The 15,327-nt window shown below is 43.2% G+C and overlaps 3 protein-coding genes across 3 annotated transcripts in view; all 3 read left to right on the plus strand.

The window, feature by feature from the left end:
* Positions 1 to 15,327, plus strand: part of LOC310862744 (cysteine desulfurase-like) — a 333,633-nt gene that overhangs the window by 71,955 nt on the left and 246,351 nt on the right. The gene's annotated exons all lie outside the window — the stretch shown is intronic.
* On the plus strand, positions 5,329 to 6,804 carry LOC310863772 (solute carrier family 2, facilitated glucose transporter member 1-like; the record flags this gene model as incomplete). The annotated part of the gene is made up of 1 exon (XM_083772267.1): positions 5,329 to 6,804. One exon carries the CDS (start codon positions 5,329 to 5,331, stop codon positions 6,802 to 6,804), a length of 1,476 nt encoding a protein of 491 aa, XP_083628393.1.
* LOC310862756 (cytochrome c1, heme protein, mitochondrial-like) lies at positions 8,629 to 9,579 on the plus strand (the record flags this gene model as incomplete). The annotated part of the gene is made up of 1 exon (XM_083770825.1): positions 8,629 to 9,579. One exon carries the CDS (start codon positions 8,629 to 8,631, stop codon positions 9,577 to 9,579), a length of 951 nt encoding a protein of 316 aa, XP_083626951.1.

Raw genomic sequence — 15,327 nt, forward strand, 5'->3', positions numbered from 1 at the left:
GTTTTCACCTCAATGTAAATGGGCCAGAGTTAGCCGAAGCTAAATTTCATCTGTAGTCCCTGGGCAGGCTCTTAAAAAACGAATGATAAAAGAAAGAAAGTGTAGTGTGCCTGCACACAACACCATTTGTTGATGCCATGTGTGTGGGGGACAAAATCTTTTTGATCAGAAATGACTGAAAACATTATGCTTGGACTTTGAAAAGATTAGGCTCACAAATAGACATCTATATTATATTTATGGTATTTTTTAAAGAATTTTTGATTTTTTTTTTCCTTAGTTTTATTTAAGTTCCTACTTTGAGAAACAAGGCCGGGACAGTCGCACCATATGAGTTTTGCTGTGTTTGGTTGAAAATTCTGAAGAAATGAGGAATGAAATGTTTTAATCTTGAGTATGTTCACATGAAGCATAATGTCCTGCACAATATTCAGAAGGTTTTTGACAAATATATTCTTTATTTATACGTGTTTGACACTGAGGACAGAAAAGGATCGCATGCCACGTCACCCACCCATATAAAAATAAAAATAAAATGTGCGTCAGCTATAAGGTGTTGTGTGGGTGTATGTATATATATTTTGGAATTTTTGTGTACTTTTTGAAATATTTAGAGTGTAAAAATATAACCAATTGGACCCTTACGAGTCTGTAACTCTGAGGCCCCTTTTCCACTGGTTCAGAACCAGTTTTTAGTCCATGAGCTAGACCTCCAAAATTGGAACATTAATTGTGAATTGAGTGGGCAAAGCTATATATGATAAGGAGTAGATTTTTAAGTGGTGCAACCACTTCCTTAAGTGACCCCCCGCCCACACGGAGTTGCACCACTTACTTCACACGGGTGTGATTTATCATATTTATCACACATTTTGTAATATATGTGTGATAGGTGAATAGGTAAACACTTTATTAATAGTTATCACCATGAAACTTCCCCAGTTGATTACTTACACGAAGACAATGATTTATTTATTTTATTACACCTTTTCTGAAATTGGACCTTTAAATATGCAAATTAGGCATTATGTATATGCAAATATGCAAATAATAGAAAACATGAAAAGGCTACTATTGAGGAAGGGTTATCATATATTAATTTATATTAATATAGAATAGAATATAGGTATGGTTTTGTCCACTCAATTCATAGTTAACGCTCCAATTTTGGAGGTCTGGCTCATGGATTAAAAACTGGTTCCAAACTGCGGTTCCCAAATGGTGGAAAAGGGGTCTGAGAGTGTACGAATGGAACCAATTTGGTTCCATCTGTACACTCACTCACAGAGTTACATTTATTACACTGAGGCTTTTACACTTTAGACTGGGGTAATTAAAAAGGGCCATCAAATGGGGGTCCATAGCCTCATACACATCAAACTGGGGGTCCTTGAAATGATAATGGTTGAGAATCACCAAGAGACTAAAGGTCAATTCATGCTCCTTCCAACAAGCTGTACGCTGCATGCAACACTCTGTAAGCTTGTCGGAGCGGCTCGTATAAGCTTGTAGATCTGCTACTTTCAGCGAAGATATTTAATGTAGAGCGAATACAGAGAATACACTAGCATAGAGCCCTAGGAGTCTCCGCTCATCCGAGGTTAAAGGTTCAGTGGTACTTCCTCCATCGGTCGTGCTTGATGTGATCGTAACTCCAGAAGTAGCTGATCGCCACGTAGCCGACAAGCAACATGGCGACGCCACTGATGCCTCCCTTCTTCACGTTGATGTACTTGTTGTAGTACCTGTCCTGACCCCTGCGCGTGGCCGCCAATACGCCGGTTGGAGTGAAGTCACGACCTCGGAGCCAGTGTCCAAGCTCACACAGTTTCACGTTCATCATTGGCTTCTCGGCTATGGGAACTGGTCTGGCAGCTATTTGAACTGTTCTGTCTGCCATTTTGATCATTAGTGGGAATCTGACTTTGTCATGTTGCTTATATGTACTGGTCAGTGGTGATGGTCTGGGTGAATCATTGAGTCAGCCCATGCCTAAATATGGAATTCCATGTCAGGCAGTGGTGGAAGGAAAACTCTGATTAAAGTAGCAATTCCATTAATGTAGCTACAAAATGTCAAAAATAATAGGCTACAGTACTTAAAGTACCACAAGTACAAGTATAGGCTACTCAATATGAAGAATGTGAACATTTCTGAAAATAGCGGATCTATAAGCTGCCTAATATGGAGATCTGAGTCTGACTCCATCAGTATTGTGGTCAGATTGGCAGTTCTCGGCTTTGCTCATTGGTTGAAAACAGACTGACAAGACTACGGTATACTATATAAAGTACAAGAACCCTGGTGTTGCACCAAAAAGGAAAAGAAACAAAGTAACAAAGAAACAAAGGTCCTTCAACACGATGCTGACAAAGAGGTTTGTGTACAACTTGTTCAAGAGAACGTCCACGTTTGCGTTAACCATCATGCTTGGTGCCGTGTTCTTCGAGCGGGTGTTCGACCAGGCAGGAGACGCCATATTTGAAAAGCTGAACCAGAGGAAACTCTGGAAACACATCAAACACAATTATGAGGAAAATGACAAATAATAAAGGCATTGTGATGATTGTGGCTTGGCTTGTAACACAATTAACGGTGGAGGAAGAAGCATTCATCACTAAATCAGTGTTTCTCAAATCCTATATAACTCTGAGTGTACAAATGGAACCGACAGGGTCCATTTGGACCCAAAGTACTCAACCCTCCCTCAGTACTTGAGCAACATATACACCTGGTGGTGGGGCCTATGCCCAGCTTTCCGGGTTTGTGTGAACACAAACATTGGCTTGTGATTTGCTGATCAGTGATCACCCCATAGCCATGATTTGATTGGCTGAGCAAAGTACTGAAGATAAAAGTGACTGCATCCACACAGTCGCCTCACAAAAATGCTTCTTGCTGCGAGCGGCAGTCTGGCAGAAGTCTCTCCTTGGTGGTTTTAAACAGCTGGTGGATGGAAAAGAAGCTCCACCAACTTCGTGGGCCAAAAAGAAGAAAAAAAACGATAAAAAAATTATCTGCGGGTGTCCCCTATAAGTGAAAATGGCATAAGTGGTTAATTTCTATTGTTCTAAAAATGCACTTGGAGTCAGTGCTTCAAAACGCCACTGACTCCATTGAAATGAATAGCTGTCGCCTCTATCCTTTATAGATATGCCCAAATCAAGGAAATGCCGAAATATGGCGTTCTTCCGGGTGCTTCAAACGCCACTTAGCAACCAACTTCCGTTGAAATGAATAGCTTAGCTGGGGGCGGAGCAGTCGGCTCTCTAGTTTATATTTAACTCTATGGTTTACTCTCCTTCAGCCCTCCTTTTCCAGCTGTGCATCTTTGTTTTTCTAACAATAAACTACACGTTGTAACAGGAGTTGCCGATAGATTCAGCTGCGGAGCTCTGAATCTGTCTTGAGAGATTAGGCTATGGCTATTTATTGTATTGTTTTAGCCGAGGCCCTATAAGCCTATTTTTTTATTTTGAAATTTCACTAGAGGATAAGCCCCTTAAGTTGCAGCAACTTAGTCCCCACGCCTGTCAAATTCTACAACACCTGCCATTTGATTAGTTAGTAGTAGTGAAGTAAATGTACTAATAAAGAGGAGAACTGCTTTCTCAACAATGAGACTTGCAAAATACTTCGACTAAAATACTCAGGCAAAAATACGGCAGAAGTAAGTCGGAGGCAGACAGGCAGGCAACGTTGTTCCGGAGTTCAGTTTTATTCTCAGAGACAAAGTACAAACTCAGCCACACCAGAGGATAATCCCCTTGAGTTGCAGCAACTCGTTTTCGAGGGGGTCCCCACCCACGCCTGTCAAATTCTACCACACCTGCCATTTGATTAGTTAGTCAGTCCACTTTCCATCATGTTTACCAATGCACGAGGCATGCCCATTTCAGGGATCTCATATATGGCCATAAAATAAATATACAGAAAATAATACAGATATATCTCTATATAAGGGTATAAAAGGACACACACGCAGAGATCTCCATGGGCTCAGGGACACAAACAGACAGAGGGTTATTATAAGGGGTATGGGTACCCAAGAACTAGGACAGACAGATATATCTCTATATAAGGGTATAAAAGGTGGGGTACATGCAGACACACACATACAGAGATCTCCATATGGGCTCAATCAAATAGTGTATTGCGGGTATTGCATAATAGCGTAGGTCATGAATTCCGTATTTGTATCATTCCCAACTTATATCGTTTCCGTATAGTCCTAGGTACCATAAATATGCAAAATGTATGTCTGTGTCCGTTTGTAGTTTACATACCTTTGAGCACCGCCTGATCGACCAACTTCAAACTTTGTGTGCACGACAACCCAAATTAGTACAGTGCTCGAGTTGCTTTCGATAGGAGGTCGTCACCTGTCCTAATTTAATGTCCATGCATAGGCATACCCATATATGGGCAATGGACACACTGATGACATCAGGGACCTCCATATATGTTGAACCACAGATCCAACACGTCCATACACGTATATAGGCATATGCTGATGACATCAGGGATCTCTATATATGGGCATAACATGAACACAGACAGACAGGCAGAACATGTAGGCCTACTCTGACACCGCTGTACAATGGGTGGGTGGGTATTTCATAACTGGGTGGGGTGTGCATTCCCAAATATTTCCTGACTTGCTTCATTCCCAAGTAGGCCGGTGTCACTGGCCTAGTTTATTTAATTTGATAATGAAAATAAATCATTACGGGCTGTGATTGTGTTAACCTTGCCCAAATTTGGGTCATTCATTATGATTCATACAATAACGTCACATATCACGATATCATCTATGATTGACGTCATAGATCAGTGGTCACTGCATGGTTCCCAAACGTTTTAGCTTGAGATCCAAAAGACAAATTACTTTAGATGTTGGCCCGGGACTATAGTGAACAATAGCAGCTCTGCAAGCTTGTAGAGCTGCTAATTTCATTTACACTATTAACTTTGTATAGATGGAAATCATTGGATTTTTTTATTATATTCTATTGAAAAATGTTTTTGTCTGCATAATGTAGAGATTGCTGGTGATACTGATTGCATATATATGTCCATATATGGGCATGCCCCCCTTTTGCACCCATGGAGCTAACATTACTACACATTGAGATTAAACAACAAACTCAGTATTTGGGGCGTAGCTGGGTACTGGGTACTGGGTAATTTTAAATGGAGGGCCAGCCTTGTCACTCTGACATCACTCTGACACATCATAGATCATGATGACTCGACTCCAGAGCTCATCCTTATAAAACACGGAGAAGCCTTCACTTCTCAACTTTCTCAACATCTAATGACACAGCCATGGATTACAGAAAGCAACTGACGTTCCAGCTAATGCTGAGCGTGGCAATAGCCGTAATCGGTTCTTTCCTGCTTGGCTACAACATTGGGGTTCTTAATATCCCCGAGAAGGTCATCAATACGTTCATCGAGGACTCGTGGCACGAGCGCTACCAGGAGGCCGTCCCCGGATCTTACCTCAGGGCTCTCTGGGCCGTCACCGTCGCCATATTCCTGGTCGGCGGCATGATCGGCTCCTTCGCCGTGGGACTGTTTGCGGACCGCTTTGGAAGGAGGAACTCGATGTTGATGGTCAACATCCTGGACTTCACCGCTGCAGCTCTCATGGGCTGTTCCAAGCTGGCCGGCTCCTGGGAGATGCTGATTGCCGGCCGGTTTGTGGTCGGCATCTACTGTGGTCTGGCCTCCGGCTTGGCTCCCATGTACATCGGAGAGGTTGCGCCCACTGCCATCCGAGGGGCCCTGGGAAGCATCCACCAGCTGGCCATCGTCATAGGCATCGTGATCGCACAGGTGTTGGGCTTGGAGTCTCTCATGGGAAACGCCACCCTGTGGCCGTTGCTACTCGCCTTCACCGCCGTCCCTGCGCTGCTGCAGTTCGTCCTGATGCCCTTCTTCCTTGAGAGTCCCCGCTTCTTGCTCATCAACAAGAACCTGGAGAGCGAGGCGCAGACTGTGCTGAGGAAGCTGCGCGCCACCGAAGACGTGAGCGACGACATGGAGGCGATGAAGGAGGAGAACAGGCAGATGATGAGGGAGAAGAAGGTGACCGTCCTCGAGCTGTTCCGCTCACCCCTCTACCGCCAGGCCATCTGCATCGCCATTGTCTTGCACCTCTCCCAGCAGCTGTCAGGCATCAATGCGGTGTTCTTTTACTCCACCGGTATCTTCAAGGAGGCGGGAGTGGTGTCTGATTATGCGGCTTATGCCACTATCGGAGTCGGCTTGGTCAACGCAGCTTTCACTGTGGTCTCATTGTTTTTGGTGGAGCGTGCCGGTCGTCGGCCCTTACAGATGGTAGGGCTGCTGGGAATGGCTGGCTCTGCCATTCTTATGACCGTCAGTCTTAATCTTAAAGACCAGCTGAAGTGGATGTCCTATGTTTGCATTGCGGGCATATTTTCATTTGTGGCATTCTTTGAGATTGGGCCAGGGCCCATCCCCTGGTTCATCACACCAGAGATCTTCTCCCAGGGACCGAGGCCCTCAGCCATGGCCGTGGCTGGTCTGTTCAACTGGACCAGCAACTTCATCGTGGGCTTAAGCTTCCCGTACATAGAGGGGCTGTGTGGCCCATATGTGTTTCTCATTTTCGCCGGTTTCCTGATCGCTTTCTTCATCTTCACCTTCTTCAAGGTGCCAGAGACCAAGGGAAAGCCATTTGATGAAATCTCCACCATGATCCGCCAGTCTGCAGATGGCGGAAAGTCTGCAGAAGGAGGAAAGTTTGGGAGGCCTGAGGAGGAAGTGGTGTGAGAATGTAGGCAAATGTAGGGGCACGGTGACACAGTTGGTAGTGCTGTCGCCTCACAGCTAGAAGGTCCTGGGTTCGATTCCCGCTCGGGACGCTGTGGGTGCTGGCGGCGTGTTTCCTCCTCCGCGTCATCAGTGCCCATACCCGAAGGCGGGGTTGGCGAAAGGGCCTTTCTGTGTGGAGTTTGCATGTTCTCCCCGTGTCCCCTAGGGTAGGTACCCTCACAAAAACATGCAGTAATCCTGGTCTCTAAACTTCCTCCCCCTGGCCAGCCGGGGCGCCTGATGGAGGGGAAAGGAACTGGTTGGAATAACGTGTTCCTTCCACGCACTACGTCCAACCAGGGAAACTCCCCCCTGTCAGGTGTAAAGGAGCAACTTGGACACTCAAGCATGAAGGAAGCATGAGTTAAGTCCGTTGCTCTCCCCAGGTTGGCGGAGGGTGTGTAGAGCCCAGGATCACATTTTAGATGATTGACACAGGGGTGAAAAATGGGTTACAAAATCGTGGGATAAAAAATATATTTAAAAAAAGAATGTATAGGCAAATCACACCCGATGACAACATTAAGAAACCCTTAAGGGACTGTATGCAGATTTGATTTATTTGATTTATTTGACCGTTGTTGTGCCGGTGAGGTGAGAAACCTAAAAAACTAAAAACTAAACTATATATATAAACTATATATATTCATTTATAAATTAATAAAAAAAATAAATAATAATAATTAATGAAAAAATATATGTATAAACATGCAAATATGTGCCATATGTGCCAATAGTCATTGGCACATATTGGCATATATATCCATAATTGGATATTATGATTTATTAAAAAATATTAAAAATAGTTAAATGGTGTGTAAAAAATAAAAGGTCACACCCGTGTGAAGTGAGGGGCGCTCTATCATTATACATCATCATACATCATCTCATGAACAACTGAATTTATGTGATTAAATTTACGTCATATTTGGCAGACATTTCACCTAATTTATCCTTGCATTGTCATTTGTCAATGGCAGATATGAGACATGTGGGGACAAGATTTATGTAATATTTGGCGGATATTTTACCTAATTTCTCCTTTCATTGTCAATGGCAAATATTGAGACGTGTGGGGACAAAAGCTGTATATGGGAGGGGCTAGTGCGCCTCAAGAATTAAAACATTCTCAAAGACAAACGAGAGCAAAACTTTGCCACGTCATTGTCCATGTACGGACAATGTCCCTGTGGCAGAGAGATTGTCACAGGGTATGTGGCGGCCATTTTCTGGTTCCATCGATGCAGACCCCATTCATTTTTCCCACAGGGATTTCCAAAAATATTTATATCAATTATTTATTTTAAGCCTAGTATCAATCCTTATATGACTCAGGAGAGATATTAGACTTTTAGGTCATCAGGCTGAGGTTGTGTCCATTAATATGCATGAACAAATAAAGTGAGCCACGCTGCTGCTATATGTTTGAAAATACTGACATCCTACTATAAATGCGTCACGCCTCTGCGTGCGTGTGTGCGTGTACGGTTGTAATGCACGTAATTCGAGAACTCGAGAACCGTTAGTCTTGGTGAAGGTCCATTTACTCCATTATGTGAAACCTTTACATTTGATATCAGGTTGCTATGGTTGCCATCGCTTATCAACACTACTTAGAGGCTTGTCTGACATCATGGGCCTCCATAGTTGGGAAATACCGACACAGAATGCCATATATGGGCACGGCCGACTCATCAAGTCTGACAACAAGCGGTTCACCACCAGCAAAAAACACAGCACAAGTCTCAGTGACAGAACCTTCATGCACTGGACTCACACAAGATGTTGGTTTTGCGGTCTGTCGCATTACCAGGTAGCAGTGGTGGGAGAGCTCTCCTAAACACTCTGAAAACCAACACCATTACCACTCCCACGTCCAACATGTCCTTCGCCAGCCTGCCGCGTAATAAGAAGGTAGTGCTGGCAACGCTGGGCGTGGTCACAGCCGGAGGTGCAGGGATCGCCCTCGCGCTCCATTGTTCGATCAAAGCCTCAGACCTGGAGCTCCACCCCCCTAAGTACCCGTGGAGCCACGTGGGGCCCCTGTCTTCACTGGACCACGCTAGCATACGTCGTGGCTATCAGGTGTACAAGCAGGTGTGTTCATCTTGTCACAGCATGGAGTACCTGTCCTTCAGAAACCTGGTGGGCGTCTCACACACAGAGGCTGAGGTCAAGGCCATCGCCGAGGAGGTGGAGGTGGAGGACGGTCCGAACGAGGAGGGCGAGATGTACATGCGACCAGGGAAGTTGTCGGACTGCTTCCCCAAACCCTACAAAAACCCGGAGGCCGCAAAGGCCGCGAATAACCAATCAGAACCCCCCGATCTGAGCTACATAGTCAATGCGCGACACGGCGGCGAGGACTACGTGTTCAGCCTGTTGACCGGATACCGCGACCCTCCGGCCGGCGTCGATATGGAACCGCAACCGGGGGAGGAGCCGAAGCACTACAACCCCTACTTCCCCGGCCAGGTCACGAACATGGCTCCGCCCATCTATAATGAGATTGTGGAGTTTGATGACGGAACGCCGGCGACCATGAGTCAGGTGGCCAAGGACGTGTGTACGTTCCTGAGGTGGGCGGCCGAGCCGGAGCACGACCAGCGCAAACGCATGGGCTTGAAGCTGCTGATGGGCTCGGCCATCCTCCTACCGCTGGTCTACTACATGAAGAGACACAGGTGGTCCGTGCTCAAGAGCAGGAAGTTCCAATACAGGCCCCCCAAGTAGGGTTTGGGCCCCAGAAACCGGAGGAACTGCAGGAACCGCGATCCAACATAATTGTGCCGAATCAACCCCTGCGAGGGCCCACCAAATCAAAAGGCCCCATGCACGCTCAATTGGCACACGTGCATGTGATTCACGTAACACGTGAACGACACTTTGCGTCCAGTGAATGAATATGCGGGCGTTCAGCGCACCGCCAGCACTATCACTGCTGCTCCCATAGAGTTAAAGACATTATAAACAGTAGAACATACATAACAACTAGAACTGCACTCTGTCGAGTGCATACTTGCTTGTTGCACACTAGTAGGCCACAAATGGCCAACTAGTGCGCAAGCAGAGCGCGCAAGTACTTTCGACCGCTGTAAACTGTCAAATCTCAGTATCTGGATCCCTTTTTAGTTTTTAAAGAAAAATAAATCATTGATATGTGATGAAAAAAAAGGTATATAAACTGAATTAAAATATGTTATACAGTATAATTATTCTGTAAACTGTGGAATCTCAGTATCTCTGTGAAGGAACGTTTGAAATGTCTAATTATTAGGTGTAACTATTTGCTACCTACCTACTTTATGCATGTAAACACCTAGTATTATTAAGTATGGTTCAAGTTTCTATCTATATAAGAAATACAGTTTTATCGATGTAGATATATTTTGGATCCCTTTTTAGTTTTTCAAATAAAAATAAATCATTGATATGTGATGAAAAAAAAGGTATATAAACTGAATTAAAATATATTATACAGTATAACTATTTTATTATTTATTGTAAATTGTCAATTGTTTTAAATGTATTTCATCTTGTACTATAGTGATATTAATACTAAATCATCACATTTGTTAAATTATACATGATCTAAAATACTTCCGTAATCTGTAGTTGGATTTGTATTTAATTGTTTAAAGCCTAATCTTGACATGAAGGTCTTTATACTTCTATCTTTCTCAGTATAATGGTCTTCATTGAAATCTCCTATTATCATAATTGCAGAAGTCGGAGATGATAGATACTTTACCATGTGAAATGTGTTTAATTTCGAAAGGTCTGTTTTAGGTGATCTGTACATAAGAATGATATATAGATCTTTATCTTTTACATGTATGCATACGTGTTCTACTCTTTCTAATATCCTGATTTCATTTTGAATTATTTCAATGGAAATATCTTCTTTTATAGCAAACATAACTCCCCCACCTATATCATATTCTCTGTCATTCCTGATTGTATTGTAATTCGTGTTCATTGTTTTTAATCCAACATTTCGAGTTGGGAATCTGAGTTTATATCTTCTAAATGTGTTAGATAACCTCTGAGGTTCAACAATCCCATTTTTAATGAATGTTTTAATGGTAATTGAATTATCTTCCGTATAGTTGGATTTTGATTAGCTCTAAATGATGACGTAAGACATACGTATACATATACATACAGGGGCGGCCTTAAGGATCGGGAGGCCCCGTTCATGATGTCATAATTTTAATAATTAATAATATATATATATATATTTTTTCCCTTTTTTTTTGTCAGTGTGTATTATCGGACTTCAAAGCATGAACAGCATACACAGCCAAGTAGAAAATACACAAAAGCAGCTTGCTTGATTAAACATTTTTTTACTTTAAGGTATAACTGGAAGGCAGCATTGGCTATACAATGATGCAATCGCAACTGTCAGCGCTGCTAGTGCAGTGAGTGCACACACTGGGAAGTAGGAACAATTACAACCAAACAACACACTATACTTATTACTACTACTACTATTTCTCCAGGCCCCTGGAGACTCGAGGCCCGTTTCAATTGAAACGATTGAAACATATATAAGGCCGCCACTGTATACATATACTATATAGAGTATGTAGTTGTAAGTTGATTAGCCAACCCGCCATTTGATGCGTAAGCAAATAAAACAGCAGATTTGTGCCTGGTTTGCTGGGACCAGATTACATAAATGACCGTATTTCTTACGTCATCATTGAGAGCTAGTCATACATATACACACCACGTACTCTGGTCCCAGCAGATCAGGCACAATTTGCTATTTTATTTTACTGATTATGTATATAGTATACGTATGACTAGCTCTAAATGATGACGTAAGACATACGTATACATATACATATACTATATAGACAGAGTATGTAGTTGTAAGTTGATTAGCGGTATAGTGTGGTTACTTTGCGCCAAAAACTGTGACAGCCAACCCGCCATTTGATGCGTATGCAAATAAAACAGAAGATTTGTGCCTGGTTTGCTGGGACCAGATTACACAAATGACCATATTTCTTACGTCATCATTGAGAGCTAGTCATACATATACACACCACGTACTCTGGTCCCAGCAGATCAGGCACAATTTGCTATTTTAGCTACCGAGTGTAGCTACATCTACCTCCTCCTGCTTCCCTTGTTGATGGCCCGGATAGAGGTAGGTATAAATGAGAATTTGTACCTGTTGGTTTTAGTAACAGGAGTCTTTAACCATTGGCCGGATGGCAGGAATTCATATTCCCGGTATAGGGGGTGAGAGCTGTCAGCTCTAATTGATGATGCTTTTTTTAGCACCTGCTCATTATATAAATGACTCAGACAGCTGAATTTTGCTAGCCCCCTTAACAACCTCGTTAAGGGCATTTTTCTGTCTGACACCAAGGTTGCCATACCAGCAAATATCAGCAAAGGAGATGACAGACTCAACTAGAACTGCACTCTGTCGAGTGCATACTTGCTTGTTGCACACTAGTAGGCCATAAATGGCCAACTATTGCGCAAGCAGAGCGCGCAAGTCCTTTCGACCGCTGTAAACTGTCAAATCTCAGTATCTCTGTGAAGGAACGTTTGAAATGATTAATGTTTAGATGTAACTATTTGCTACCTACTTTATACATATAAACATCTAGTATTATTAAGTATGATTCAAGTTTCTATCTATATAAGAAATACTGTTTTATCGTAGATATATTCTGGATCCCTTTTTAGTTTTTCTAGTCATACACATACACACCACGTACTCTGGTCCCAGCAGATCAGGCACAATTAGCTATTTTATTTTTTACTGATTATGTATATAGTATACGTATGACTAGCTCTAAATGATGACGTAAGAAATATAGTATATAGCCTATATAGTATATAGGCATATACTATATACGTATACATATATACTCTATACTGTATAAAGTGTGTAGTTGTAAGTTGATTAGCGGTATACTGTGGTTACTTTGCGCCAAAAACCGTGACAGCTGTTCCGCCATTTGAGGCTTACGCAGAAAAACATCAAATCTGTGCCTGTGTTGCTGGACCAATGATGACGAAATGACCATATTTCTTACGTCATCATTAAGAGCTAGTCATACACATACACACCACGTACTCTGGTCCCAGCAGATCAGGCACAATTTGCTATTTTATTTTTTACTGATTATGTATATAGTATACGTATGACTAGCTCTAAATGATGACGTAAGAAATATGGTCATTTCGTCATCATTGGTCCAGCAACACAGGCACAGATTTGATGTTTTTCTGCGTAAGCCTCGAATGGCGGAACAGCTGTCACGACGAAGGAGACCGGGCGAAAATATTACTTGCGCGCTCTGCTTGCGCAAGTAATGAGTAGAGTTACAAACTCATTAAACACATTCTGCATATTGACTTCTGCAATAATTTGTGTACAGGATATATAAGAGTGGAGAGAGTACACAACCTTGGGGTGAACCGGTCGATGATGTTAATTCACCAGACAGCTTCCCATTCACCCTTACCCTCTGGGTTCTATTTGTGAGGATTTCCAGAACCCAACCAATAATACCAGGGTCTAAGCCAAAGTTTTTTTTTTTTTTTAAACATATGTTTATTGTTTTTTGTTTTTTACAGTACAAAGAAGTATTTTCAAAACAATTAACATATATTCCGCCCCCCCCCCCCCCCCCACATCCCCATAAGCCAAAGTTGTTTGGCTTTTCAACTTGTATGTGTGGCTGAATGGTGTTGAAGGCTGATGAGAAGTCAACAAAAAGCAGCCTAGCATGTTTCTTGCTAACTTCCAGGTGTTTAAATAGAAGGTTCAGTAAGGTGATGGTAGCATAGGGTCCAGGTAACACTCTGTTTTTAACAAGAGCTCTTCCTTAACGAGTCTCTCAAATGACTTCATAAGTTATAACCACAGATGTTAATGTCACCGGCCTGAAGTCATTTAGAGCCTTGGGACGAGGGACAGTGAGCAGATGGCCACCAATGTTATCAGGGCCTGGGCTTTTCTTAGGTTAACACATTTTAAAACACCTAATCACACTAAGCTCATCAAAAGAGACATTGTGAACCTTGGATGTCACCAACTGCCCTTTCAGCTCAGAGCTGTATAGCCTACCTATTTGAAATAGTCAGGGGACTCAGGGCCCTGCAAGCTGCGGGCCCTGGAGCTTAAGCTTCACTAAGTTCCATTGTTAACACGGGCCTTCCAACATTGAGTAACTGGAATCTGTTCCATCAGGTAATGCCATCTAGGGTCAAATTCTCAGCTAATTTGTCTCTAAAGCTGCGTTCAGACCTGAATATATACGCTGCGAGCAGGAAAACACATGACTGATGACTAGGCTCACTCCAATATATATACCACTCCATACTGGTTAACAAGCTTAAAGCTATTGGTTTTGATAGCACATCAGTGAGCTGGATGCAATCCTACCTGGAGGGGAGAGAACAGATGGTGGAGGTGAACGGAACACTGTCCCCTCCCCTCCCAGTGAGCTGTGGTGTCCCACAAGGAAGCATACTAGGGCCTTTACTGTTCCTAATTTATGTTAACGACATGACTTCAGCTTGTGACTGCAACTTGTTCCTGTTCGCAGATGACTCAGCACTGCTGGTCTCGGACAGGAACAAACTGCAGGTTGAAAAGACCCTCAGCTCTGAACTCGGTAGAATCTGCACCTGGCTCGCTGATAACAAACTATCCTTACACCTGGGAAAAACTGAATCCATCCTCTTCGGATCAAATAGTAAACTCAGCAAGGCAGATGGCTTCTTGGTTAGAGTGGGTGACAATATTATCACACGAAAAGATCAAATTACCTACCTAGGTTCCATCCTGGAGGCTAATCTTTCCGGTGATAAAATGGCCACCAACGTAATCAAAAAAGTCAATCAAAGAACAAGATTCCTTTACAGGATCTCCTCACTGGTCAGCAAAAACACCTTGAAGACCTTAACAGGAGCCCTCGTACAAGGTTTCTTTGACTATGCATCCACCTCTTGGTACCACAGCACCTCAAAGGCCCTTAAAACAAGGCTCCAGACCTCCCAAAACAAACTGGTCAGGCTCCTACTTGGCCTCACCCCCCGAACCCACCTCACCCCTGCCCACTTTGACAGGCTGGGATGGCTTAGGGTCGTCGACAGAGTACAGCATCTTGCAATGGGTCTGGTCCACAAGATTCGATACACCACCAAGATACCCATGTACCTGTCTAAATACTTCCTTAATGTAAACGAAGTCCACACCCACAACACCAGAGGGAGTGCAACAAACCATGTACAACCCAGATTCGGCACAAACAAGGGACTAAATTCTTTTCGCTCCTATGCCACCAAAATGTGGAACGCCCTACCAACAGTCATTAAGACATGTGAATCCCTTGACTCCTTCAAAACCGCTCTCAAAGGGCACCTACGGATGGCTGCAATTCGAAACTGGCCTCTGTAAAATCTGAATCCCCCCCACCCCATTTCCCTCACTGTATATTGTAT

Source organism: Protomyctophum parallelum, assembly GCF_964188405.1.
Source record: "Protomyctophum parallelum genome assembly, chromosome: 8".
Lineage (NCBI taxonomy): Eukaryota > Metazoa > Chordata > Actinopteri > Myctophiformes > Myctophidae > Protomyctophum > Protomyctophum parallelum.